Source organism: Pelodiscus sinensis, chromosome 22 (assembly GCF_052426305.1).
Source record: "Pelodiscus sinensis isolate ZL-2025 chromosome 22, ASM5242630v1, whole genome shotgun sequence".
Classification (NCBI taxonomy): Eukaryota; Metazoa; Chordata; order Testudines; family Trionychidae; genus Pelodiscus; species Pelodiscus sinensis.
In genome coordinates, this window is record NC_143073.1 from 10880164 (window position 1) to 10907063 (window position 26900).

Below are 26900 nucleotides of genomic sequence, written 5' to 3' on the forward strand. Positions count from 1 at the left end.
AAGGCCCCCTGTCTAGGCCTGGGGTGGTTCGACATGGGGGTCAAAGATCCGCTGGCCCCAGGAGAGGCGATGGGGATGCCCTGCCAGCTCCTCATCCCCAGGGCCATGGTGGCAGCCCCGTCCCAGACGGGCTGTGAGTGAGTGCTGAGCTCCCCACAGCAGGCTCCAGACACCGAGTGGGGTGAAAGGTGCTGCCCCTGCAGTAGCAGGTGGGGAGGTGCCCTTACGCAGAGGACAAACTGTTTCCTTCCCCTTTCCCCGGCAGAGACAGTATGTAAAGGGGAAGGTGTTTTGCTGCAGCAGCTCCTCTCACAGGATGCCAGGGAGGGCCATGCTGCTTGTGCTGGGTGAGTAGGGGCTGGGTATTGGGGGGCCCTGGGTTGGGCGGGAGGTCTGGGTCACCATGCAGGCTGCAGACGGCAGCAGCTGCCCCAGAGGTGTTCAGCGAGAGTCAGGGGGCTCCCCCCCTGCAGGGATGGAGAGCGAGGCTCTGTCTCTGTGGCCCATTGGGGGTAGTTGGTGCTGGGGAAAAGGCCGTTTTAGCTGTACGCATGAAGAGGCAGTGAGATTTGGTGGCCTCACTGCCCCAGAGCAGGCAAGACAGCCGGCCCATCCATCTATCTGCAGAGCCATGGGCACCAGGGACGCAGCCTGTGTCCGACCTAGCTCAGTGTGGACCCCCCTGGGTTCGGCCACAAGGTTTGCTGGGTTCCCGGATCTTCACACGTTGGGGGGATGAAGAGAGCTGGACTCTGGTACCAGGAGGGATCCGTCCTGGTCCTGGTGTCGCTGGGATCCTGGTCTGAATCTAGGCAGAGGCTGTTCCTCTGCTTCCCTCCGGACCACAGACTGGGAAGGGGCTTTCTGCCCTGACTGCCCTCAGCGAGTCTGAAGTGCCTGTCCAGGTGGGGGGACGTGCCATGGCCAGTAGAAGTGGGGCAGCAGGGACAGGCACACTGCGGCGGGTGGGTGAGCTGCAGGGGGAAGCTGGGATGTGCTGCCAGCAGGTGTCTCGTGTGAGACAAACCGGGCGCAGTTCCTGCCGCACTCAGGCTACGTCTACACTGGCCCCTTCTTCGGAATAGCCATGCTAATTTAGAACTTTGGAATAGGGAAATGCGCGGGGGATTTAAATATCCCCCGCGGGATTTAAATAAACATGGCCGCCGCTTTTTTTCCGGCTTGGGGAAAAGCCGGAAAAGAGCGTCCAGACTGGCGCGATCCTCCGGAATAAAGCCCTATTCCGGAGGATCTCTTATTCCTCAAGTAGAAGAAGGGGCCAGTGTAGACACAGCCTCAGAGTCCAAGGGCTCACCCTGAGCCCCTCCCAGCGGGGTTCTGGGCTGTGCTTAGCCCCGACGGTGTAGGGCACTCGCAGCTCTAGGAGTCTGGACACCCGGGCGCTCTCCCCCGCTCTGCCACAGACTCCAAGGGAGGCCTTGGGGGAACCCTGGCCCCCAGGGGCGCTGGGTCCTTGTGTGCAGGGGACGAGAGGGCTGAGACTGCCTGGGGAGTGGGCAAGACTGAGAAGCCAGAAGGGACTGCCATGTCTGAGCGGCTGCTCCACACGGGCCAGAGGACGTCCCCTAACAGCCCCCGCGCTGGTGTCGGGGGACACGGGCAGCACACTCAGACACGTTCCTTTTCCTTTCTTTTGCAGCCTTCGGCCTAGCCGGTGAGTCCTGCCCATCTCTGACTCTTCCTGGCATAAACTCCAGGGGCCTCAACCCCTGAGGCCCAGGTATTGGGGTGCTGCCCATGCTCTCTAGTGCTAGACAATACCTGGGTGCCAACAGGCACTGCTGGGAGGTTGTCTCCCGGCCCCCTGCCACCAGACAGTACCAGGGGGTGCCACTGTGACAGGCCCTCCAGTACCAGAGAATAGTGGGGTGCCGGGGGGAGGAGCTGCTGGGACATTACCTGACTGCCCCTAGCACTAAACAATACCAGGGTGCCAAGGGGCACTGTTGGGACTTTACCCCACTGCCCTCTAATGCTAAACAGGACCTGGATGGCACCGGGCGCTGCTGTAACACCCCCTCCCCGCTGCTAAACAATACTTGATAACCGGGGCAGTGCCCAGGTGGTCGGGGTTCCAGCCCAGCAGCATAGCTCTGCGCTGTTCCCTGGCTCCGTGTTTAGGGCATGGAGCTTGTGTCCTGTATGCTGAGGTCCTCTCTGTCCTGCTCTCTCCCTCTTTCTCTGCCCGGCTCCTCAGTGGCTGCAGAGAAATTCACCCTGACCCTTGACCCCCCTTGGAGAACGGTGTTTCGGGAGGAGAGTTTTACTCTGACATGCAGCGGGCCCTACGCTCCTGGGCAGAGCCGCACATTATGGCATTGCAACGGTGAACCCTGTGGAAACACACCAACAAACCATGTCACGATTAAAGAGGCCGAGATGAGTCATTCGGGTAGCTACCAGTGCCAGGCTCCTGGCTCCCATCTAAGCAAGCCCATTCAGCTGACTGTTTCTGAGGGTGAGTAATTCTGCTCTGCCCTGGGGCCTACTGAAGCTGCTGCCCATTCTGTAGTGGGACAAACCTAGATGGGGGAGAGGGAGGGAATGCTGTCAGCTCCTTACCTCCAGCTCTGCTCAGGGATCCAGCCTCCCCTTGGGCTGGCCACCTTTGTTGGATGGAAATAAGGGAAAAGCCCGGGCGAAATAAGGGACAGTTTAGGGAAATGCCATTTCCCTTAGCCGCGTTTTCCTCTGACGGGTACATTGCTGCTGCCCTCTGGGAGACAGTGCCATTATTTTAAGCTTCAATTTAATATTCCAAATGATCAAGGCATGTTCCTTAAAATAAGGGATGGGTGGCCACCCTAAAGGACAAAGCAATGAAATAAGGGAGAGTCCCTTAAAACAAGGCCCGTGTGGTCACCTTACCTGGAGCAGAAAGGCCTGGAGACACAAGCCCCCAGCTCTCTGTAGCTGGGGTACCAGCAGTGGGGTAGGGTGGCCAGGTGTCCAGTATTCACCTGGACAGTCTGGTATTTTCGCCTCCTGTCCGGTAAAAAAAAAAATCAGAGAATACTGGACACCTGAAAGTCCAGTATTTTCTGATTTTTTCCCCAGCCAGGAGGCAAAAATGCCAGGCACCTGGCAACCCTACGACACACTCAGTGCCAGCCTCCCCGAGAGCTCCCCTGGCTCCCAACATCCCCAGCCCCAGCCCCCATGCTTACCTGGTTCACAAGGCAGAAAATTGCTGCTTCCCCTAGGTCTTAATGCTCAACTTCTCCCCTGTTCCAACCCCTGCACTTAAAGGGGACATGCTATTTTAATGCTGTTTTATTTATTATTTTTTTTTTGGCTTAGTAAGTCCTTGAAGTCTTTTTTTTCTTTTTGCTCAACAACTTTGGTCTTCCCCCCCTTTTTTTTCTCCTTCAACAGAATTTTTTCCCGGTGGTATTTTTTTGGGTGGGGGGAGCAGGTATTTTTGGTATTTTTGTTTCAACCATCTGGCAACCCTAGTGGGCAGGCATGCTCCTGCCACTCCAGTCTGGGGAGGCTGCTGCTGCTGGGTTGGGCTGTGGGGGGAGGGGGAATCAGTGGGTAGAATCATAACCCATGACAGGTTTGCTCCTAAGATGCAGGCCTGTGAACGCAGCCTCCCTCTCCACTCTGGGAGCTGCTACCCCACCTCCAGTGATGCTCTTTCCCTTCCACGTTCTCTCTCCAGAGTCTCCTGCCTCTCCCACTGTCAGCTTGGACCAGTGGTCCCCAACACGTTGCCCGCGGGCGCCATGGCGCCTGCTGGGGCATTTGTGCACGTCCACCGACAACCTGGGCCAGCCCCGCCCCCGGCGCATGGGCGTGACATGCACCGGCGCCAGGTGCCCTAGGTCACATGCGGGTGCTCGGGCGCGCGGTGCTCGAGCGGCACCGGTGCCGGCCCCAGGCGCGAGGCTCAGGCGGCGGTGGTGGCAGCGCTGGCCTTGGGCCCACAGCACAAGGCGCTCGGGCGGCCCCAGCCCCGGCCCTGGGGCACATGCTGGCTCCGGGTGCAAGGGCATCCCCGTCCCCTGGTGTGCCCCCGGACGCGCGGCCCCACCCCCCAGACGCCCGGCGCATGAGTGGCCCCAGCCCCGGGCACCCGAGAGCCTCTAAAGGTTGGGGACCACTGGCCTGGACTCACCCTTTTTGCTGTTCTTTGACTTGTCTGCCCCTCCCTTCCGGGGCTAGAATGGATTTTCTTGTGGCTCACTTTAACCTGTGGCCTAGGGAACCTTTTTGTCTAGCTCTCCTTCCCTTCAACCATTAAGTGCAGCCTGCAACTCACCAGGCTCCCACTTGTAATGGAACTAAACCTGGGACCTCAGTGCATGAGTCTCCATGGGTTGAGTTAAAAGCCTCAGCTATGGCCATAGAGCAGACTCACTCTCTCGCTCTGCAACTGGTCTAAGTGCCACTCCATGTGACGATGAACCACACCCAGTGGCTGTGTCTACACTGGGCCACTTATTCCAGAAAATCAGCTGCTTTTCCGGAATAAGCTGCGAGCTGTCTACACTGGCCCTTGAATTTCCGGAAAAGCAACGATGCTGTACTGTACAAAATCAGCCGCTATTCCGGAAAAACTATTCTGCTCCCGCTCGGGCATAAGTCCTTATTCCGGAACACTGTTCCGGAAAAGGGCCAGTGTAGACAGCCCAGTAGTCTTTTCCGGAAAAAAGCCCCAATCGCGAAAATGGCAATCGGAGCTCTTTTCCGGAAAAGCGCGTCTACATTGGCCACAGACGCTTTTCCGGAAAAAGGGCTTTTCCGGAAAAGCAGCCTGCCAATGTAGACGCTCCTTTTCCAGAAAAAACTGAAAACGGAATAGTATTCCGGTTTAAGCAGTTCCGGAAATTCATGCCAGTGTAGACACAGCCAGTAGGTGTGCAGGTTACACCATGATCTCCTGGGGCTGTTGCTCTGGGTTTCTTGTCTTTCAGACTGGCTGATTCTCCAGGTCCCTTACTATGCAGTGTTTGAAGGGGACCAACTGCTCCTGAGGTGCTACGGATGGTGGGGAGACACCGTGTCTAATATAAGATTTTACAAAGGTAGAAAAGACATTACACAAAACCCTGGAAACTCAGAGCTGACCATCAAACAAGCAAGGACAAATGACAGTGGCAAATATCACTGCAGAGGACATATAAAAAATACTATGAAAATGATGACAGCAAGGATGTCTCGTGAGGAATCTATTTCCATCCAAGGTTAGGAAATTTTGTGCTAGGTGGGCAATCCTAGCACACAGATCATACTCAGAGCTATATTGCATTAGCACTCAGTCCTGGTGTCTCTTGTGTCAGCAGTGCAAGGTGTGACCTCACACACACAGTGTGGGTCAGGTCATGTGGTGCAAAGGATGCCCTCACTATTGCTAGAACCTGGCACTTCTTTCTTCACACATTAAGCAGGGGACATCCTGCCCCTTGCTCCCTTGGAGGGGAAGGCCTGGCCTTTAGCTAGATGCCATTAGGAGGGTCGTAATTTGGCCCAGTGTCTTTAGTCCTCAGTGTGCTCTCCCCTTGCCATGGGTGGCGGGTGAAGGTAGGGCTAGGGGAGGCAAACCCCCAAGCCTGCCCCCTCTGCTCAAGACCCCACCCCCCCTGCCCAGGCCCTGCCCCCAGCATCTCGGATGGGTGTGGCAACATGAGGCCCAGGTTCCCCAGCCCTGGGGCACAGGGAGGGCGGGTGGTGCACAGCCCAAGCCTCTCCGCCCCAGTAGGCATTCTGGGGGCATAGCATGGGTGGGGCCAGGCTGGAAGTTTGGGAAGGCAACGCCTCCCCCTGCCTAGCATACCCACCACCCATGAAGCTCCACAGTGCTCACTCATTCTTATCCCTCGCTGTAAATGGTCTAAGTGCCACTTCACCCATGCTTTGACATTGGCCTAACTGCACTGGCTGCCACATCTGTACAGAGGTCAAAATCCAGCCCTTTACCTCTCGCTGTAGGAGCAGCAGCGTTACAGCGCAGCAGGCAGGGAGGGGCGTCAGCGTGAAATGGAGCCATTTTAGGAACGTGCCGAGGTGCTGGCTTGATTTTAAAGCTCAGACCCAGCAATGTGATAAGCACTGTAGCCAATATAGGGATGGGATCTAAAGAGGATAACCCCTTCTGGAGAGTCCAGGGAGTGGTGAGCAATTCGATGCTAGACTCTTTTCAGGTCAACTTTTGCCTGGGACAGAATTTCTCACATGAGGTCAGTTGGTTATTTGTAACCAATCAATAATTTATGAATTCACTCAGGGCCACATCCATCTACCATTAACCCTGCAATCAATGTTCTAGGCATGGACTGGACATACCCTTACAGTCTTGCAACAGTCGTAGGCGAGTGTGGAGACTCATTGAGGAATAGTGCGGAAATTTCTTATGACGTTTTCTTACTTTCGTCAGTTCTTTAGTCCCTCCAATACATTTCTCACACTGTCAGGACACACTTGTCTGAAAGGCATTTTTAAAGTCGTCCGTCCCTGCTGTTTAAATGGTTTCCCATGAAAGGGACAAGTTTAAAATTCCAAAAGCAATTGCTTCAAGGTATTGTTTTAAATCTCTCTTGGGCCCATTTGCTGGGACTTGCATTGGAGACCCTGCACATGACAGTAGCCTCACAAAAAAGCACAGACTCTGCAGTTTGTCATATTAAAGGATAGCAGGAGCAATACAATTGTGGAAATGAAATCTCATCATTTCGCCTGGTAGCCCTGGAATAGGGGAGGTCCCTTTCCACCCGGCTTGTCCGGGCGTTGGTCACACTTCTGGGTTTGGCAGCTTATTAGTGAGTTCAGTCAACCCTGCTTCAGGCTGTGACTGTGATAGGGAGGTGAGTTTGGGTGGGAGTGGGCAGGTTTAGCAAATCTCTGAGATCCACATGTGGTCACAGGTTATATCCCCTGTTATTTCTATCTGGCACTCCAGTGTCAGCTCTCCATTTTCAGCTGCTTCCATCACTATCCAGCAGATGGTGTTTGTAGGCAGACAAATTTCTTGTGACAAAAAACAGGACTGTGTAGCACTTTAAAGACTAACAAGATGGTTTAATAGGTGATGAGTTTTCGTGGGCCAGACCCACTTCCTCAGATCAAGGAAGTGGGTCTGGCCCACGAAAGCTCATCACCTATTAAACCATCTTGTTAGTCTTTAATGTGCTACATAGTCCTGTATTTTGTTTCAGCTGCACCAGACTAACACGGCTACATTTCTACCAAATTTCTTGTGGGCTTCTATGCAGCGCTGTAGCCTTGTTGGTCCCAGATGCTAGAGAGACAAGTGAGGGTAAAGTGATAGCTTTTGCTGGTGAGAGATAGAAGCCACACAGAACTCTTCCTCAGGGTTGGGAAAGGCACTGAGAATGTCACATATAAATACAAGGTGGGAAAGATGGTTTAGTATCAGGAGTTAGCACATTTCAAGGGACTATTCAAGGTGAAATGGCTCAGTTAAGACTCCTCCAGTCAGAGAGGTAAATGAGGAGTGGGGTTAGTGGGCTGTAGATTTTTGTCTTGCATAGTCCGGTGGTTCGACAAGGATGTTTTCACACTCTCTTTTTGTGAATTCTGGAGTGACTCTCAAGTCCCAACTGTATCGCACATACTGGTGAGCAGGTCGGGCAGACAAAGTCATTGGTGAGCATCATAGTAGCTACAGCAGTGGTAAGGCACTTTTCCCTTGCCGCTAACAACTGATTATTTCTGTCCTCTTCAAAGCTTGGGTAGCTCTGAGTGGTGTGTACCACGAGGCCGATCGATTTGAAATCATCCAGTTTTATTGCACCAAAAGCGTGTGCTGTTCTTGGAGCTGTCCTTGTAGTGTTTTCTGGAGCGGCCCTGATCCTGTTATCCTTGTGCCAAATCTGTAAAAAAAGTTTCTGGGGAGTCTACATTTAGGCATCCTAATGATGTGTCAAACCCTACATGGTTGGACTTGTGGCATTTGACTTTTGGAGAACCGCCAGACTGGTAATTTTGTCTTGCCAGTGGATCCCCATAATGGTGTAAAAAGACCTCATATAGAAGACCTCTAGCCCTTTGACATGCCCTTTGTACGGTGGCCAGGTCTTACAGCTGAAGAGAGATCAAAAAGCATTGAAAAGTTATATTTTTGTTGATGGAGTTATGTTGCGGGAATTCAGGACTTTGTTAGTTAGCTTTCCTAGTGACTGAGAAGCTTTCTGTAGCCTTTGTCAGGAGATCCACCACTGGAGATGTTGTAGCCAAGATAGGTAAAATTGCCAACTTGCTTCAGTTGGACTCTCACAATGGATATGCGAGGAGAAATGGCAGGGAGAGGTGGGGATGACTGATACAACACCCTGGTTTTCTCTGATTGTGAGGTCAAACAATGTTGATGCAACTATTTTGGGTAAGAATCCGTAAATCCAGCATCTATATCACTCTATGCCTTTTAGGGTGTGTCTAAACTACATGGCTCCATCGATGGAGCCATGTAGATTAGGATGATCGGCAAAGGGAAATGAAGCCGCGATTTAAATAATCGCGGCTTCATTTAAATTTAAATGGCTGCCGAGCTGAGCCGACAAACAGCTGATCAACTGTTTGTCGGCTCAGCGCGCTAGTCTGGACGCTCCCGTGCTGACCTGAAAGCCCTTTATCGACCTCCCCGTTATGCCTCGTAGGATGAGGGGACAGGCCTGGATAGGACCCATGGATCTTGACAAGTGTTTTGTGAGGGGTGTTGATGATTGTAGCCGTGGAGCTATATCTGCAGGCTTTGGACCTGTTGTTCTGGCAGAGCCTGGTGCTGCTGTGAGTTGGCAGTTTCTGGGCAGCTAAAAGATTCCAGAAAGAAATGCTTCCTAAATCTCCTCTTCCAGATTCAAATGGCTCCCCAGGCTCTCTCCAAGCTCATCATCACCAGCTCCTCACAGAACCACCAACCCAACCTAATATTTGACTGTGACACTCTCAGGGTTTGTCCAGACAGAAATGCTACAGGGACGCAGCAGCATCAATGCACCTGCTCGGCTGTAGTGCTTCAGTGAAGACGCTACCTACTAGGGATGTTAAAAAGTGGGTTGTTTGGTAAACGTGTAACTGCTGGTCACATGTTTACATGCAAAGGGGAGGTGACTGTGTGTAAGTCAAAGAGGGGCTGTTGCTAGGTATCAGGATTCCAAATGAGACAGAAATGTTCTCTCCTGGGGAGACAGGTTCATGGATGGGAGATTTTAGGGATGGGGAGCACCATTAGACGTGGGGCAGGGGATAGATCCTCATCTGTCTACCAGTAATACATGCTAGTTTCCAAAGCCCATCCTGGGCTCTGGCACTGGACACTGGTGGTGACTATATCTGATATCCTTCTAGAGTTGTTTTCGTCTCCTGTGCTGAAGATAACAGGCTCAGGCGACGTCATAGAAGGAAACCCGGTGACCCTGAGGTGTTTCACACAGCTCAACCCACAGAAATCAGACATACAGCTTCTAAGAGTCTTCTACAAAGACAGTATGGCCCCGATTGGAACTGGAATCTCCCCTGACTACCACATCCCAGTGGCAGGCCTGGAAGACTCAGGGTTTTACCACTGTGAGGTGAAGACGATGACCTTAAGTGTACAGAAACAGAGTTCCAAGTTAAAGCTTGATGTTAAACGTGAGTGTCTGGGACAGGGATGCTGGAAGGGGCTTGGGATGGAAAGAAAACAACATGGAATCTACACAGAGCTTCCTGTGGCTTCTGAGCCCACAAGGGGCCAACCTGCCCTTGCCACAGTCCAGTGGCACTTGCAGGCTGAAATCTGCGGAGCGGGGAAGCTCCGATGAATTCCGTGGTGCAAGACAGAGCTTCAGAGCCCAGTGGCTGGAGTCAAATAAGCTCTGCTCGCACAGGGCCAAAAGAGCACAGCGTGTTGAGCGCATGAGGCCGTGCAGAGCTTGTGAGAGAACCTGACCAGGCTGGGGAATGCCGAGGGCTGAGTTTGTGTGGCAATCTGGCCTTTGAAAGGCCTGAGGGAACAGGGCCAGCTAACATCGTCTTGGATTGTTCTGATTTGTTACTTTCAGGCAGTGCAGGGCATGGGTGGGACTGACGCCAACATTTCGGTATATTCACATTTATACCGATAAACACACCTAGTACGGATACCAGCGGATGTTGGCCCCACAATCTCTGGTGATGCCCACACTCATCTCCTGTCAGATCGCTGCGCCAGGCCCCATGACCTGCAGTGCTGGGAGCATGTGGCCCCATGACCCATACTGTGGGCCCAGGCCCTGCATTCTGTCCCTCTGCACACAGGATCTCCATCCTCACCTGGGGGCAGACGTGCTCATCTGGCTGGATGGCACCGAGCTCCTCCCTTCAGTCACAGCAGCATGTCCTTCCCTCCTCTTTCCCTCTCCCCCACAGGAATCCCGGTGTCCAGAGTCTCCCTGGGGGTCCAGCCCCAAGGGGGGCGGGTGACAGAAGGGGAGCAGCTGGTGCTGAGCTGTTCTGTGGAGGTGGGCACAGGGCCAATCACCTTCTCTTGGCACCAGAAGGGATCCAGGCAGGCCCTGAGGACAGAGACTCAGCACTCACAGAGGATGGTCTATGAAATCCCTGCAGCCAATGAGACCGACATGGGGGAGTACTACTGCATGGCCTCCAATGGCAACCCTCCAGCATCAAGCCCGGGCGTGAAGATTGTCGTGATGGGTGAGTGGGGTCCCAGCTGACTCACAAAGACCAGGTCTACTCAAGGGAGTTAGTTCAAAATAACCCCCCTGTCAAAGTTAGACAGGACTCACAGATTGGTCAGACCGCTCTGTTTATTCAGCAAAGCTGCTCTGCTAAATTAACCCAGAAAATGTGAGTACCATACAAGGTTCAAAACCCTTGATTTATACAGTCAAAAGAAAGTCAAGTTAACAGGATTAAAAGGAGGGGCAAAACTTCACATGATTAGTGTGAGACTTAGTCAAGTATCTTCATTTCAACATCAAGCACACAGTAATCTCTGGTCCATATCTCCCTGGTTATTTTAATTGCTTTCTGCTTAACACTTAATGTTCCTTTTCCTGTTAACTCAGGGCCACCTGGCTAGCACATTGATCTGCATAGCTACAAACAACATTACATACTTTTCTTCTTCCTGTTCAGAGACAAACAGTATTCCTTCAACTTATTCAATTATTACAGCACAATTCATCTTTCTCTTACATTATAATTCTTTCTACTTTCACACCCCTTAGGCCGAATTTATAAGCGGAGAGTCCACAGTACCAAGCCTGATTATTTTGAAATCCGTACTCCTGCTTTCCTCAGGGAATAGCGCTAATTTCAAAATAGTTGTTTTGAAATAACGATAGTGTGGACACCCCAGTACCGCTATTTCGAAATAACAACTTCCCAGAGTAATTCAAACTAATTACTTCCCAGTGCTTCCTGGGGCTCTACGTCGAAGTAGTGCATCCACATTAATGGAGCCTGCCTCGTACTAATGTCCAGGTGTCCCCATAATGGGAACATGCTATTTAAATTCTGTAAAATCGGGACTTAATCAGTCAAATTTAGTTATTTCGAAATAATTTCCTAGTGCCAGGGCTTTAAACCTGCCCAGGTGGGCATGAGAGACTCTGCCTGGCTATAAGCTCAGCCACAGGGCCGCGGCTATAACTGCTGGCAGCTCCAGGCAGGGATGCACCCCATGGTGGGGCTGCGAATGGAGCTGGTTGAAATGTTTTTGTCAACCCCCCCCCACCAGGGTTGAGGAGCCCATCGCACACACCCCATGGGGTCCCTCTGCCGTCCCTCTCTGCAGAACGGGGGGCTGTTACACTGCACCCTCAGGCGGATTGTTGGCAAACGGGATCAGGGTCGGATTAAGGGGGGGGCTAGCCAGGCAGCTGCCCGGGGTGCCAACCTATGGCGGGTGCCTGACTGAAGTGGCAAGGGGCGCCGTGCGCCCGGGGGCGGGGCTGCACATGCGCCGCATGCTCGCTGCCCGGGGCGCAAGTATGGCTCGGTCCGGCACTGAGTGGGATTGAACCTGGGTCGGGCTCTGAATGCGTGAGCCTCTCCTGCCTGAGCTCTACAGCCATGGCACAGCTCCCACTAGGGGGAGCCAGAGTGCCAAGATGGTGGGCAGACCGTCTCGGCAATCCAGAGGCCTCCACCACTTCCAGCTTTTGAGGCCCCCGAGCTATAATAATCAAAATAAAAAACAACAACACTGATCCAGCCATTACGAGTGGTTAGTTTATATAATCCGCCGATCTGAGAGGCCACATTCATCACGGTCTAATCTTGTGCCATCAGACCCGGATAGATTTTCATTAATATGTATGACCATTTTAAACTCTCCTATGTGACAAAATCTGTGTCCATTAACAAAACAGTTGTGGCTTTTGCCAAATCACATCTCTGGTTTGCTTCAGAGTGTAGCTCTACGCTGTCACGCTTTGGCCCTGTACGGATGGGCATAAAAAACAGTTGTGAAACTTACCTCGTGCCAAAAAATGAACACGTGTCTAAATTGGAGGCCCCCTTTGAGCTTGAGGCCCAGGCCAAATAGCCCTCCTGGGCCCCCCCTCTGATTGGCCCTGTTGGTGGGTGTGGGGTCCGCCTGTCCTCAGTGGGATTGCAGATGGGCCTCAGAGCAGCCTGGTGCCCCAGGGACACAAGGGGCAAATGCCAGGTCCTTAGAACATAATGACCCTTCCCTTTGACCGTCCTGGTATCTGCACTGGGCAGTGACAAGGATTCCAATCAGAGACCCCCCCGCCCTGGTACTGGGTGCTGCAGACACAAGGCCAGAGATGCTGTTGCCCATTCTGCTCTCAGGCCTAGTGACTTCCCCACCCCTCTTCGCAGCTCCCTGGAGTAGAAGCTGAGCCCTGACCTGCCCCGATTCTCTGTCAGTTCCAGTGTCCCCGCCTCTCCTGACCATTAGCGTGGCCGACGCCTGGGCCACCGTTGGGGACGTGGTGGAGATCTGGTGCGAGTCGTCCCGCGGCTCCGCCCCCATCCTCTATCGGTTTCATCATGAGGGGGATGCTCTGGGGAACCGGACGGTCAGCTCCCGAGGGCCAGGATCCCTTGCCCTGAAAGTGACGTCTGAGCAGGATACTGGGACCTACTTCTGCGAGGCTGACAATGGCATGGCCCACGGCTCCCAGCGCAGTGCCCCCTTCCGCCTCTCCGTGCTCGGTACGCCAGCTCCGTGCGCTATCTCTGGGGGTTGGGCTCAAGGTCTCTGCCTGCTGACCAGAGTGATGATGGGACGAGCAGTGGTGGTGACTGTGGGGATGAGACGTGCTGGCGTCCTGCCTCAGATCTGTAGGGGCTCCTCAGGGCTCTGTCCCTAGTGTGACAGGCAGGATGGATGCTTGTTGGGCTGAGTGGTTCTGCCTTCCAACCCCCATCGTGGGAAGGCAGCCCCCTCGGGCGCAGGAGGTCCAGACGCTGCTGCCTCCAGAGCCTGTTCTCTGCTGCTTTGCCCAGCCTGACTTACCCCCCTCTGGTGTGTCAGTGGTGGAACATAACTCCAGCCTTGGCTCTGGTCTCAGGCTGCCTCCACTGTTCCCTGTAAGCTGTGTGCTCAAGAGAGATTCCAGTGCTGCCCAGGTGATTGGCAGAACACCCACAGCTGGCAGCATGTGTTTCTATTGGTGGTGCACATCTGCACACGTCTTGGTGCATGTAACAAAATTTATTCTGCACATGGATTGAAAAAATGAGAGGGAATCCTGGCTGTCTTCTTTGTGCTTGCAGTGCCCGTGTCTGGGGCCACCATCACTGCAGATCCCACGGGGCTAGAGGTCATGGCTGGAGAAAGCATGAATCTCAGCTGCTCGGTGGAGTCTGGCACCGCCCCCTTGTTCAAGTGGCTCCACAACAGCGAGGACCTGGCTGCAGCCTCGGGGCTCAGCCCACCCACAGCTGTGGGGAACATGCTGCATTTCAGGTCGGTGCAGCTGGGCCATGGAGGGAATTACCAGTGCATTGCCAGCAACCAACTCAGCCCCCAGCAAGTCTTCCAGGCCCACAGCAAGATCCTGGCCATTGCCGTGATAGGTACTCACAGGGCTGGGCTCAGGGACAGGGGAGGGAGAGGCCCAGCTGGGATCTAGGCTCGGGTCTGGTTCAAGTTCATAATTCAGATTCCAGACCCTAGCAAGGCTGATGTCCTTGTGTAACTCCCTGGCCAGCGTGTGCTGTGTCCCTCTTGGGCTTGATCTGCAGAGGATCTGGGCTTGGTACAGCCCTTGCAAGGGAGACTTGGATCAACCTGTAGCAGTTCCTGCTCTCAGCTCTGGAAGTGCCTGATCCCGGTGTGTCAGCCAAGGTAGTGGCCAAAACCTGATGGGCTGGGCTGGTGCACCGTGCGGCAGAACACTCACATGATCAGCTGTTCCCCTGAGATTCCGGCCATGCTGGAACGGAAGCTGGGTTTGGATCTGACTCAGAACGAAAGCCACAGAGGCAGGCTTGGATGCTGAGATTCAAATCTGAGCCTCCTGCACTTCAGGCCTCCCTCAGCCATGGAAGGGCTCTGGTTGCTGGGGGTGGCCCTGTTCTCACAGATGAGCCTTGCAATAATGCCCAGAACCGAACTCCCCATCGCTAGATCCCAACGAGCAGATCAAGTCATTGGTCCTATGTGCTAGTTGAAAGGGGAGTTATTTGGGGGAGGTTCTAGGGCCTGTGCTGTACAGGAGGTCAGGCTGGATGGTCACAGGGCCCCATGTGGCCTTGAAATATATGAATTGTACAGATGGGGAAACTGAGGCACAGACCTACAGGGTATGTCTACACTACCCCGCTAGTTCGAACTAGCGGGGTAATGTATGCATACCGCACTTGCTAATGAAGCCCGGGATTTGAATTTCCCGGGCTTCATTAGCATAAGCGGGGAGCCGCCATTTTTAAATCCCCGCTGCTTCGAACCCCGTGTAGCGCGGCTACACGGGGCTCGAACTAGGTAGTTCGGACTAGGGTCCTATTCCGAACTACCGGTACTCCTCGTGAAACGAGGTGTACCGGTAGTTCGGAATAGGCACCCTAGTCCGAACTACCTAGTTCGAGCCCCGTGTAGCCGCGCTACACGGGGTTCGAAGCAGCGGGGATTTAAAAATGGCGGCTCCCCGCTTATGCTAATGAAGCCCGGGAAATTCAAATCCCGGGCTTCATTAGCAAGTGCGGTATGCATACATTACCCCGCTAGTTCGAACTAGCGGGGTAGTGTAGACATACCCACAGCTGCACAGTGAATCGGGGCAGAACCGAAGAGAACTCAAATGCCCTGGCTCCCTGTGTGAGGCCCTGGTTCAACAGGCTCAGTTGGTTTCTGTTGGGAAGTCTCTTCTCCAGGAGCGCGGTGTTTATCTGGGCATGTTCCCTTTGTCGTCTCCAGAGGGCCCCAGTTCCCAGGTGGCTGTGGCTGTGCCTGTCTCCTTCCTGTGCGTGGGTGTCACTGCGGCTCTGGTATTCTACTTCAAGTACTGGAAGAAAGCAGGTGTGTGGCTCCGTCCACTGAGTGTAGCTAGCACAAGAAACTCAAAGCCACTTCCGAGCGTCTCTGGAAGCCTCGGCCTTGCTCCTCCGGCAAGTGAGCTTAAAATGGCCAGAGCCGGGCGGATTCCAACTTCCTGCCAAATTCACCCCATGAATTCTAGACCTTTGTTCCCACACTGGCTTTGCTGTCACCCAGCCCTTTTGCCACACCGATCCCACCCAGCTTTAGCTCTGGAGGTTCCCGTATGCAGCAAGGCTGATCCCTTGGTCACATTCAGCATCTCGTCTCTTGCAATGAATCACTGGAGCAGGGCTGTTCCTAGCAATGCTGGTGCCCTACTCAGCTCAGCACATGCCTCTCCCCCTTGGCGGTGGGGATGGGTGGGGAAGAGGGGCTGGGAAGCTGCTGGGGCAGAAGCTGTGGGGTGCAAGAGCACGGCGGGGCAGGGAGGCTCACCTGCAGCCTCAGGGGAGTAGGCAGGAGGCGTGGGCAGCAGTGAGCAGTGTGAGCTTCTGTCAGAGGACTCAGGAAGAGCAGTGGGGGGGCCACGTTGCCAGCTAGAGACCTGGGGGTTTCTGTTTGCACCCTCCTCTCCAGCCAATGGCGTGGTTGCCCTCTGCTCCTCCTGAGTCCTGCGAGCCACAGCTCACACAGTGACTGGGAATAACCCCTGCGGATGGGAGCCAGGCAGGAGCTGGGGCTGGCCTCTGGAGCTCACACAGCTGCTAGAACACTATAAAATTTGGGACAATTTCAAGGTGCCCTATGTAGCAGTGTCATTTGTGTATCAGGAGGGACAGCCCAGCACCTGAGCCCGCACACTCTTCCATTCGCTCCCCCCAAGAGTGACCCAGACCTGATAGCCAAGGTGACATGTCTGGAGACATTAATGCGCCTTCTTCTTGTTTGCTTTGCAGAAGGATGGTTTTCCAGTGCCCAAAGGAGGTGAGTTGGGCACAGACCCAGGGAAGCATGTCAAAATGTAATAATTAATAGCCAATGTGGATTTGTCAAGAACATGTCATGTCATACCAACCGAATTTCCTTCTTTGATAGTTACTGGCCTAGTGGATGGAAGGGAGCATCTAGCTCAGTATCTTGTCTTGCAACAGTGGTCAGTGCCAAGTGCTTCAGAGGGAATGACCAGAACAGGGTAGTTACTGAGTGATCCAATCCCAGCTTCTGGCAGTGAGAGGCTAGGGCATGGCGTTGCACTCTTGACCACCTTGGCTAATAGCCATTGATGGATTTAACCTCCAGGAACTTATCTCATTCTTTTTTGAACCTCATTTTAGTTTTGGCCTTCACAATATCCTTTGGCAAGGAGTTCCACAGGTTGCCTGTGCATTGTGTGAAAAGCATTTCCTTATATTTGTTTTAAACCTACTGCCAATTAATTTAATTAGTTGACCCCTGGCTCTTGTGATATAAAAAGGGGTAAATAACACATTTCTTTCTCCACACTGTTTGTGACTTTATAGACCTTTATCATATCCCTTTTTAATTGTCTCTTTTTCAAGCTGAAAAGTCCCAGTCTTTTTAAGCTATCCTCATAAGGACACTGTTCTGTACCCTTAATCATTTTTGTTGCCCTTCTTTGTACTTTTTCAAAATCCAAGATGTCTTCTTTGAGATGGAGCACACAATCTGCACACAATATGCAAGATGTGGGCATACCATGGATTTATATAGAGGCAAGATTATATTTTCTGTATTATCTGTTCCTTTCCTAATAGTCAACATTCTATTAGCTTTTTTGACTGCTGCTGCATACTGAGTGGATGTTTTCAGAGAACGCTCCCCAATGACTCCAAAAACTCTTTTCTGAATGTTAACAGCTAATTTAGATCCTAGCATTCTGTATGTATAGTTGGCATTATGTTTTCCAATGTGCTGTACTTTGCATTTACCAGCCTTGAATTTCATCTGCCATTTTGTTTTCCTTTCACCCAGTTTTGTGAGATCCCTTTGTAACTCTTGACAGATGTGATCTATCACGATGTTAGAAAGGCTTTTCACATGATCCGCATGACATCCTCATAAGCATGCTAGGGAAAGGTGGTTGTGGACGAGTGGTGGGGTGCGAGCACCCCCTACCGGGAGGGCAGGGGGACTCAGCGAACCCCTTCATCCTCTAACTGGGCCCCTGCCCGGGATTCTCGGTCGTGGGTGTCGTAAGTTGGGTGCGATCACACCCTTCCTGCAGGGCAGAAGAGGGGGGTTCAGCGGACCCCGGGTCTATACCCCGGCTTAGCGGGGAAGGCTTGCGCCTGAGTCTGGCCCCTCAGAGGGGCGATAACCTGGCCGGCCCTGCCGTCCGGCCGCCGCTGCTCGCCCGTTTGCGTGCATTTCAGTTCGGGAAGGGGTTGGGTACTCAAGAGGATTGGGAGGGGGACCTGGAACCACCCTCTCTCCTGGTCCCAGCCTGGGGCCCTAAGTGCAGGGGCTCGCTGTCGCCCCTGCACGGCAGATGAGGGGGGTTTCCTCCCATAACACGTCTGCCCACGGTCGCCAGAAGGCCCCCGCCCCGGGCTGCTTCCTCCCTTCCTTCGGCTCCCGGAGTACCCCTGCCATTTCCCAGCGCCTACCGGGATTCTGTGGTCTGGGTCCGGGGTTGCTCTGCAGGAGTCCCATCGGTCTTGCTGTTTCCTCGGATCTTGTCCGGGCCGAGTCACTCTCTCTGCGGATGACGGGGTTTGTCCTGGTCATCCTCTGACCCTGGACTGGCCGACCACCAGCCGCGGGGGCCGTCCCGGGAGCCCCTGGGACGAGGCTGGGCTGCCTGCCGGTCTTGGGCACGCAACCGGTCCGTCCTGGGCCCCGGTACTCGTCTACCTCTCTGGGAGGAGGCTGCCCCCTCCCTCTCTGCTGGCGGGCCCTTTTGAAATGGCCTGCCAGTCCGGACGCGATCTGGAGGTCCCGCCCCTCCAGTGACGTGGCGGCTTCCCCAGCCACATCCCGGCTGTCACTCCCCATAACGGCCCCTCCCTGAGCCCTCCCGTGGGAGGGGCCGGCAGCCTGCCACTGGCGCAGGCGCAGCGGCAGGTTCCAGCCCCGCTGCCATTCTCTGGCGGCCCCGCGGCACGAGGAGGTTCTGCCCACGGCCCCGCTTCTCTCCCGGCGGCTCTGGCTGTCCGGTGTGTGGGCTGTTGGCGGCCCGTCACACAGGTCTTGATGAAATTCCTGGCAGCTGGGAACTTATTTGTTTGAAAGACAATACTCAAAGAGTAGCTATCAATGGTTCACTGTCAAACTGGGAGGATATATCTAGTTGAGTCTCGCAAGGGTCAGCCCTGAGGCCAGAACTAGTCAATATTTTCATTAAAAGACTTGGATAGTGAAATTGAACGTATGCTTATAAAATTTGTGGGTAACAGCACACTGGGGGTATGTCTACACTGCAACTCTTTCCCGAAATAACTAGCGATATTCCGAAATAACTTAGTCCACGTCTACACAGTAGGCAGTTATTTCGAAATAGTGTCAAAATACCGTCAAGCTGGAGGACTTTTTACTCCAATTCCTGTGACTCTCATTTTACAAGGAGTAAGGGAAGTCAGAGGGTATGTCTACACTAGAAAGTTAGTTCGAACTAACGGACGTTAGTTCGAACTAACTTTCCTATGCGCTACACTAGCGCTCCGCTAGTTCGAATTTGAATCGAACTAGCGGAGCACTTAGTTCGAACTAGGTAAACCTCATTTTACGAGGACTAACGCCTAGTTCGAACTAGCTAGTTCGAACTAAGGGCTGTGTAGCCCTTTAGTTCGAACTAGTGGGAGGCTAGCCCTCCCCAGGTTTCCCTGGTGGCCACTCTGGCCAACACCAGGGAAACTCTATGCCCCCCTCCCGGCCCCGGACCCCTTAAAGGGGCACGGGCTGGCTACGGTGCCCGTGCCAGGTGCAAGCCTGCCAGCACCCAGCTAGCAGACCCTGCACCTGGCACGGCACAGAGCCACCCACCCGATGCCCCCCAGCCCACCCCCTCTTGCCGGGACCAGGCTGGCGGCTCCCGGGAGCTTGCCCTGGACCGCAAGAGGCGGGCACCTTCCTGGGCTAGTGCGGACATCGTGGACCTTGTCCACGATCTCCGCACTAGGCACAGGAAAGTGGCCGGCTAGGGCAGGAGAGCTGCCAGCCTGGCCACCCAGGACCAGGTGTGCATGAAAATCAAGGGGGTCCACTGAGACCCCCGACACTGAGCCCTGAGCTTACAATGGCCGTCCTGGGTCAGACCAAAGGTCCATCTAGCCCAGTAGCCTGTCTGCCCACAGCGGCCAACCCTAGGGACCCTGGAGGGGATGGACCGAAGACAATGACCAAGCCATTTGTCTCGTGCCATCCCTCTCCAGCCTTCCACAAACTTTGGGCAGGGACACCACTCCTACCCTCTGGCTAATAGGACTCCATGGACCCAACCTCCATGACTTGATCTCACTTCCCTTTAAACTCTGTTCTAGTTGTAGCCTTCACAGCCTCCTGCAGCAAGGAGTTCCACAGGTTAACTATTTGCTTTGTCAAGAACAACTTTCTCTTACTAGTTTGAAGCCTGCTACCCATTCCTTTCCTTTGGTGTCCTCTAGTCCTTCTTTATGGGAACTCATGAAGAACTTTTCTGAATGCACCCTCTCCACCCAACCCCTGCTTTTAGAGACCTCTATCCTGTCCCCCCTCCGTCTCCTCTTTTCTAAGCTGAACAGTCCCAGTCTCTGTAGCCTCTCTTCATCTGGGACCTGTTCCCAACCCCTGATCATGTTAGTTGCCCTCCCCTCTCCCAGCCTTTCTCTTCCCCTCTCCCACCTCCTTTTCCCAGTCTCCCCCAGTTTTTTTCAATAAAGACAGAGTCAATGTTGGAAGAAACGTTATCTTTATTTTGTACATCAATAAGAAGGGGGGCTAGGGAAGGGCAAGTGGAAGGAGGTGAGGGAGGAATGGGGTACGAGCCCCCGATGGGGAGGACTGGGCTGGCTCTGCGGGCTTCTGGGGGTGGAAGCTCTCCTGCAGCCCCCCAATTACTCCCTCTCCCCAGATGGCAGCCTGCGGCAAGTGCAGCCGGGCTGATGGCCGAGTGGTGTGATGTGCCCAGTGTGGGCACTCAGGGCACTCCAAGCCAGAACTTCTTTGCAAGCGGGGCACCCCTTAGAACTGTGTGTCCGGGGTGGGGGTCGGGACCCTTTAAGCACAGCCCTCGGCTAGCCTGAGACAGTATCTCCATGCTCTAAGTCCTCCTTTTATGCCCTGCCGGCACTGCTTCCGGCCATCATTAAGCCCTGTTCAGAGTCCACTCAATGTGGACTTACTAGTTCGAACTAGCAAAACGCTAGTTCGAACTAGTTTTTAGTTCTAGATGCGTTAGTTCGAACTAGCTTAGTTCGAATTAACTAATTCGAACTAAGTTAGTTCGAACTAGCGCTGTAGTGTAGACATACCCAGAGGGAAGAGGGCTCTGATTCGAAATAAGATACGCAATTGATATAGCTCAATTTGTGTAGCTTATTTCAAGTTAAGCCCTGCAGTGTAGATGCACCCTGGAAGGGGTTGCAAGCACTTTGGAGGACAGGATTAGGATCCCAAATGACTTTGAGAAGAATTGGTTTGAATTCAGCAAAATGAAATTCAGTAAAGACAAATACAAAGTACTCTACATGGGAAGGAAAAATCAAATGCACAGCTACAAAGTGGAGAATAACTGGCTAGGCCGTAGAACTCCTGAAATGCATCTGGGACCAGTACAGGATCACATATTGAATGTGCCAACAGTGTGATGCCTTGCAAAAATGGCAAATGTCATTCTGGGAGGCATTGAGAGGACCGTGGCCATTCTGGGAGGCATTAACAGGAGTGTGGGCATGTCAGAGACAGGAGGTAACTGTCCCGTTCTACTCAGCATTGGCGAGGCCTCAGCTGAAAGTACTGTGCCCAATTTTGAGTGCCACATTTTACAAAGATGTGGACAAATTGGAGAGAGTTCAGAAGACAGAAAAAAAAAAAAGATGAAAAAAAAGATAAAACCTGGCTTTACAATGAATCTTCGGGGCTCTCACTTGTTCATCGATTGGAGTCAGCAGACTCTCTGCCTCCTTGGAATGAGATGTAAGAAACCAGTTTTTCTATTCTGGAGTTGGTTTCTTGGATTTTCCTGGCCTCTCCAGTTCTCAGCAGTAACCGCTGACACAGGCTGGGCAGCAGCACCATGGCCGATTATGTCTTGGAGCCTAAATATCTGGCTCCATAAGAGTGTGCGGCTTGGAAACGACCTTTTCTCTACCTGTTCCAAGACAATCGCCCCTCTGGCTGATCAGAGGCCAGCAGGCTGATGTCCGTCTGTCCATCCCACAGCCCCATGGAGCCCAGGACGGGACGCCATCCCAGAGAAAAAGGGCCACAGGACAGAATCCCAGAGGGGAAGGAGCCAAGAATGCCAACAGGCCTTTATTAAGGGTGTGGTTTGACAGAGGGTCATGGCTTGGTAGCTGGGGTTTAGTCTGGGATTTGCCTGCCAGGAAAGGGGCGGTGACGGATTGCTAGGTGTATTTCTGGCACTGGTTTCACATTTAGCGCAGAGTGGGGGAGGGCCGAAGACCCAAAAAGCCGTAGGATCCCTCCTCCCACCTCCTTCCCCTGGCAACGTTCACGGCTGGATTCTTATTACGTTCATCTCCATCGCTCCAGCCAGGCCTTCTGTCTGAACGAGCGCCGATCCTCAGCGCTTTCCTGCATTCTCCATCTCGTGACAGCTCTTCCTCTCTCTGGTCTTATGTCTGCCCTGGTCCGCTGTACTCACTGTGCTTTCCTATCCCCAGGGACGTGCCGCACGAACCCCCTCCCTCCGGGAGAACCGGCCTCCATACAGAGGAGCCATCTTATGACAATGGTAAGGGGAAATAACCCGCCCCGAGGGGACATGATGCGGCTTGTGGCCTGTGTGTGGCCCACACCAGAGAGGGGAGGCAGTGCCCTGAGGCCTGGGTGCTCAGCTGCTCTCTCTGTTGCTGTCCCTTTGTGCACACACAGCCTGTGGGCCCGCTGGGAGGCCCTGGTCTGACCCTGGCTGCTGTTCCAAGGGAGCCAAGGCCTTGTCTGTACTAGAGCACGGTTCTCTGCCTTCCCTGGAGCAGGAGCTACATTTTCATACCAGGACCCCTTGAATTCCCCCATCCCTCCCAGCTGAGATCCTACCCCACCCCTCTCCTATGAGCAGGGAGCAAGCGCCTGGTTGAGAACCCCGGTGCTAGAGAGCTGAGCTGATGCTGGCAGGGTTGAGTCACTCTCTGTGTCCTTGTATGCCCACGCCTCTGTCATCCTTTCAGTGGCAATGCCCATGGGTCTGGGGAGGGAGGAGGGTTTGGGCCACTTCAGGAAGCTGGCTCTACCCTGGCACTGAATGGGGGCAGGTGCCAAAGGTCCGACTCACTCAACACTTAGCCCTGCTGTAGCCTGGTCTGATCCCGCTGCGACCTGGCGAGCCAGCATGGGTGGCAGGCACAGGACAGCAGCTGCCGGGAGAGCAGATGATACCTAGTCCAGGCACTTCCTCGAGGGCCATAAGGTGTAAGTGAGGCCCGGCTTTGCTTTTACAGTATATCCCTTGGCTCAGGAGCATGAAGGAGACGTGGTCTATACATCTGTCGACATCTGGAAAAGAAATGGGGGTGAGTGGAACAAAACGGTGTCTTGCCTCAAGAGGCCACGAAGGATTGAACAGCGATGGGAGGCATGAGCCAGCCAGATACAGCTGGCATTTTGCTCCCTTGCCCTGCGACTTTCTGAGCCAAGTAACTGGTCCCAGGTGAAAGCCCGTGCCACTGTACAGGAGTAATTCATAAAGTGTAAAAATGGCTGAGAGCTGACAAATGGACCAGAACAGTCTGTGAGCCCCAGTGATCTGAACAGGGTGAAATCAGGGCCAGATTAAGGGGGGGCGGCTAGCTGGACAGCTGCCCGGGGTGCCAACCTATGGGGGCACTTGATGGCAGCTGTAAGCGGGGCCATGCGCCCGGCTGCATGGCGCCCCTTAGAGCTGCCATCAGGTGCCACGTGCCTGGGACTGGGGGCCATGTGGCACCCCTTAGAGCTGCAATCAGGTGCCACGAGCCCGGGACCGGGGCCCGCATGGCGCCCCTTAGAGCCGCCATCAGGCACCGCGCGCCTGGGGGCCGCATGGTGCTCCTTAGAGCTGCAATCAGGCACCGCGCACCCGATTGCAGCTGTAAGGTGCGCAGCGCGTCGGGGGGCGGGGCCACGTGTGTGCCGGGGGCAGAGCCGCGCATGCATCGCGCACCCGCTGCCCGAGGCACAGGAATGGCTCGAGCCGTCCCTGGGTGAAATCCTGAAGAATAAGAGCTCTCACTCTGGCTTGTATCTGTTTCCATCACCTCGCTCAGACTCCATAGACACTTTAGGCTTCCAAGTGACCCAGAAACAAGCCAGGCTTCTAGTTGTATTGGTTGTGTCAGTGACTGGTTTCCGTGTGTGCCGGGCCAGAATGAACACCGCTATTATCTGCAGGGTTGTGTTCCTCGAGGGAGGAATTCCCTCTACACAAGGCCTGGGCACGTCTCAAGTCACGTTTATAGCCTACCAGGCCACACACTTTTCTCCAACCACACCAGAAACGCAGTCACTTGGGAGTAGTGCACTGCTAGCTGTGTAAATGACAGAGCTTCAGATCAGAGTGGTGAGAGACCGGAAACGGAGGACTACTACATCCAAATCACCTCTTAGAGGGGTACTACTGTCAATACGAATTTTTAAAATTTGATTTATTTTAAACAATTTTGTTTTGGGAGAGAGCCTCCTTTAAGCCAGTGGTTGCCAACCTTTCTTATACCGGGAAATGGCAAATCCATTCACAAACTTTTGGCAGATCAGTAACATTTTATATGCACATTTGCATATTCATTATGCAAATTATGAATATTTCAATATGGAAATAAAATGTTGCTGGTTCACAGTATAAAAAAACTTCGCCCCCAGAGCCAGCCCTAACCCCTAGAGCCCCTCACTCCTCCACTACCCCCCAGCACCAGTCACTGACCCCAGAGTCCCAGGATGGGAAAAGTGACCCAGACTTTTGACACCCTTCAGTGATGGGCTGGCAGGGCAGGGTTTTGACATCTTGAATAGACTCACCCTGTTTAGCATTTAGGTTGGTGGATGTAACTTCCCAGGTTCGGGCATGGCCAGCGCCCCATGTCAGAGCCCTAGGATCCTGAGCACCTCAGCTTTGTGTCTCACACCCATCCAGTCGCAGAGGCAGGGGATGGGAGATCAGGGTGAATGTTAATGCCTAGTTCTTATCCCTCTCCATTCCTCTTACAGACAAGCCCGAGGGAACTCTGCCAAGGGACAATGTAAGTGCAACACCCCACCCCTACACCCCAGCTGTGCTGCTCCTTCTGTTCTCTCTCTTGACTTTATCCCTTGGTCCCCTACTGATTGTCCGTGTGCCGTCTCCAGGAGGAATACTGTGTCACCTACACTGTGCTCTCCAACTGCAAGCCCACCGGGGAGTCAGCTGCAGGAGCGGGGGCTCCAGAAAGGGGACCCCTACCCACGAGTGACATTTATGAAAACGTTCCCCACCTGTGACCTGCGAGTGACCCTCAGCCCATCCCCTGGTCCAACCCGGGGAGCCTGGCTGCCTTGTTAACCCTTCGCTTCCCTGCATGGCACGGAATGCAGCACATGCAGGCCGGGCCCATGGGGACCTTTTCCCTGTCTGGTCCTCTCTGCCTTGGGAGTGACGGCCAGAGCCAGGACAAAGGCCAACACTCTGGGACTGCACGGCTGCAGCTGCCCAGTAAGGAGATGATTTGGTGACGTGCTACGTTAATCGCCTCCCCGAAGAAGGTGCCTGGACAGCAGCCCTGATCTCTAACAACACCTGTGATGGGTCAGTGCCTCTCGGGTGTCCATCCCAGACGGTTGCTGGCATGGCCTTTGTGCATGGAGGATCTGGATGGTGGGATGTGTGACATCTGGGCTAGTCCACTCTGGCGCCAATAAAGATTGGATTGGTTACATGATTTGTCTTTGAGATTCTTGCATTGTGGGGGACTGTCCCACAGGAAGTGCCCTCTGCTTGTCCTGCTCTCCTAGCCCAGGGCTTCCCAGCCAGTCACGGCCCTGTGCAAGGACATGCTGAATCGAAACCCATCCATGGCCTTGGCCTGGAACTAAAGAGATCGGAGTCAGTAAAGGATCAAAGTAACACCCAGGAGGCAGGTTACTTGGGCTGATCATTCAGGGACTGCAGAAAACTGCACGTGGGAGAGAGATTTTTCCACTCGGCTTGGCTATCATGATACAGCAATGATACAGAGAGTCGCTGGGGGTATGTCTACACTACCCTCCTAGTTCGAACTAGGAGGGTAATGTATGCATACCGCACTTGCTAATGAAGCCCGGGATTTGAATTTCCCGGGCTTCATTAGCATAAGCGGGGAGCCGCCATTTTTAAATCCCCGCTGCTTCGAACCCCGTGTAGCGCGGCTACACGGGGCTCGAACTAGGTAGTTCGGACTAGGGTGCCTATTCCGAACTACTGGTACACCTCGTTTCACGAGGAGTAACGGTAGTTCGGAATAGGACCCTAGTCCGAACTACCTAGTTCGAGCCCCGTGTAGCCGCGCTACACGGGGTTCGAAGCAGCGGGGATTTAAAAATGGCGGCTCCCCGCTTATGCTAATGAAGCCCGGGAAATTCAAATCCCGGGCTTCATTAGCAAGTGCGGTATGCATACATTACCCTCCTAGTTCGAACTAGGAGGGTAGTGTAGACATACCCTGGGACAATAACCTGTTAGCTCTCAAAGTAATAACTAATAATTCTTAAATAAACTATATAATTAATACACAATCTAATGATCAGGCAACACAGAGTTTGACTGATAATGGTTTTCAGCTTTGTGAAATCGATCCCATTAAAGCAAGTATAGATATTACTGATCTGAATGTTATTCTGCTCGCACATCAGAAATATTATCAAGATCACTGCATATATAGATGCGGATATTTGTGGATATAAAGTCGATATCTGCGGATTTGCAGAACTAAAGATAGGATAAGAAGCAATGAGTTTAAAATGCAGTTTAGGTTGGACATTAGGAAAAACTTTCTATCGAGGTAGTTAAGCGCTAGAATAAATTGCCTAGAGAGATTGTTGAATCTCCATCATTTGAGATTTTTAAGCACAGATTAGACAAACACCTGTCAGGGATGGTCTAATAGTCCTGCCATGAGTGCAAGGGACTGAATTAGGTGAATTCTCAAGTCCTCTTTAAAGGGTGCATCTACACTGCACCATAACTTGAAATAAGAGACACAATTTGAGCTACACAGCAGCAAAATTAGAAATAAAGCGCTGTTCTGAAATGTCCCTTACTCCTCATAGAATAAGGTTTACAGAGACATCAGAATAGCGAGCCCAAAATAACGGG

At 53.3% G+C, this 26900-nt stretch overlaps 1 protein-coding gene across 3 annotated transcripts; it reads left to right on the forward strand.

The window, feature by feature from the left end:
• Positions 1–235: 235 nt before the first annotated feature.
• Positions 236–25563, forward strand: FCRL6 (Fc receptor like 6). 3 transcript variants are annotated; one of them, XR_012897418.2, is made up of 14 exons: positions 236–347; positions 1661–1675; positions 2219–2479; positions 4941–5210; positions 9331–9615; positions 10372–10659; positions 12865–13152; positions 13717–13909; positions 15359–15460; positions 16378–16405; positions 22264–22334; positions 23041–23112; positions 24782–24813; positions 24920–24951. XR_012897418.2 is itself a non-coding variant. In XM_075907103.2 (14 exons), exons 1-14 carry the CDS (start codon positions 317–319, stop codon positions 25049–25051), a joined length of 2178 nt encoding a protein of 725 aa, XP_075763218.2. In that variant the 5' UTR covers positions 236–316; the 3' UTR covers positions 25052–25563. The 3 variants fall into 3 exon arrangements, 2 of the variants coding, with proteins under 2 accessions (XP_075763218.2, XP_075763220.2); XM_075907103.2 differs by having other exon boundaries at positions 13717–14019; positions 24920–25563; XM_075907105.2 differs by lacking the exon at positions 15359–15460 and having other exon boundaries at positions 13717–14019; positions 24920–25563.
• The last annotated feature ends 1337 nt before the right edge of the window (positions 25564–26900 follow it).

What these genes read in the sequence shown, in the direction of transcription:
- FCRL6 (XM_075907103.2), top strand. Translation starts at nt 317, where the DNA reads ATGCCAGGGAGGGCCATGCTGCTTGTGCTGG. An exon ending in CGTGAAGATTGTCGTGATGG is followed by an intron (nt 10,660 to 12,864) that starts GTGAGTGGGGTC and finishes ATTCTCTGTCAG; the next exon opens with TTCCAGTGTCCCCGCCTCTC. An exon ending in GGAGCCATCTTATGACAATG is followed by an intron (nt 22,335 to 23,040) that starts GTAAGGGGAAAT and finishes TTGCTTTTACAG; the next exon opens with TATATCCCTTGGCTCAGGAG.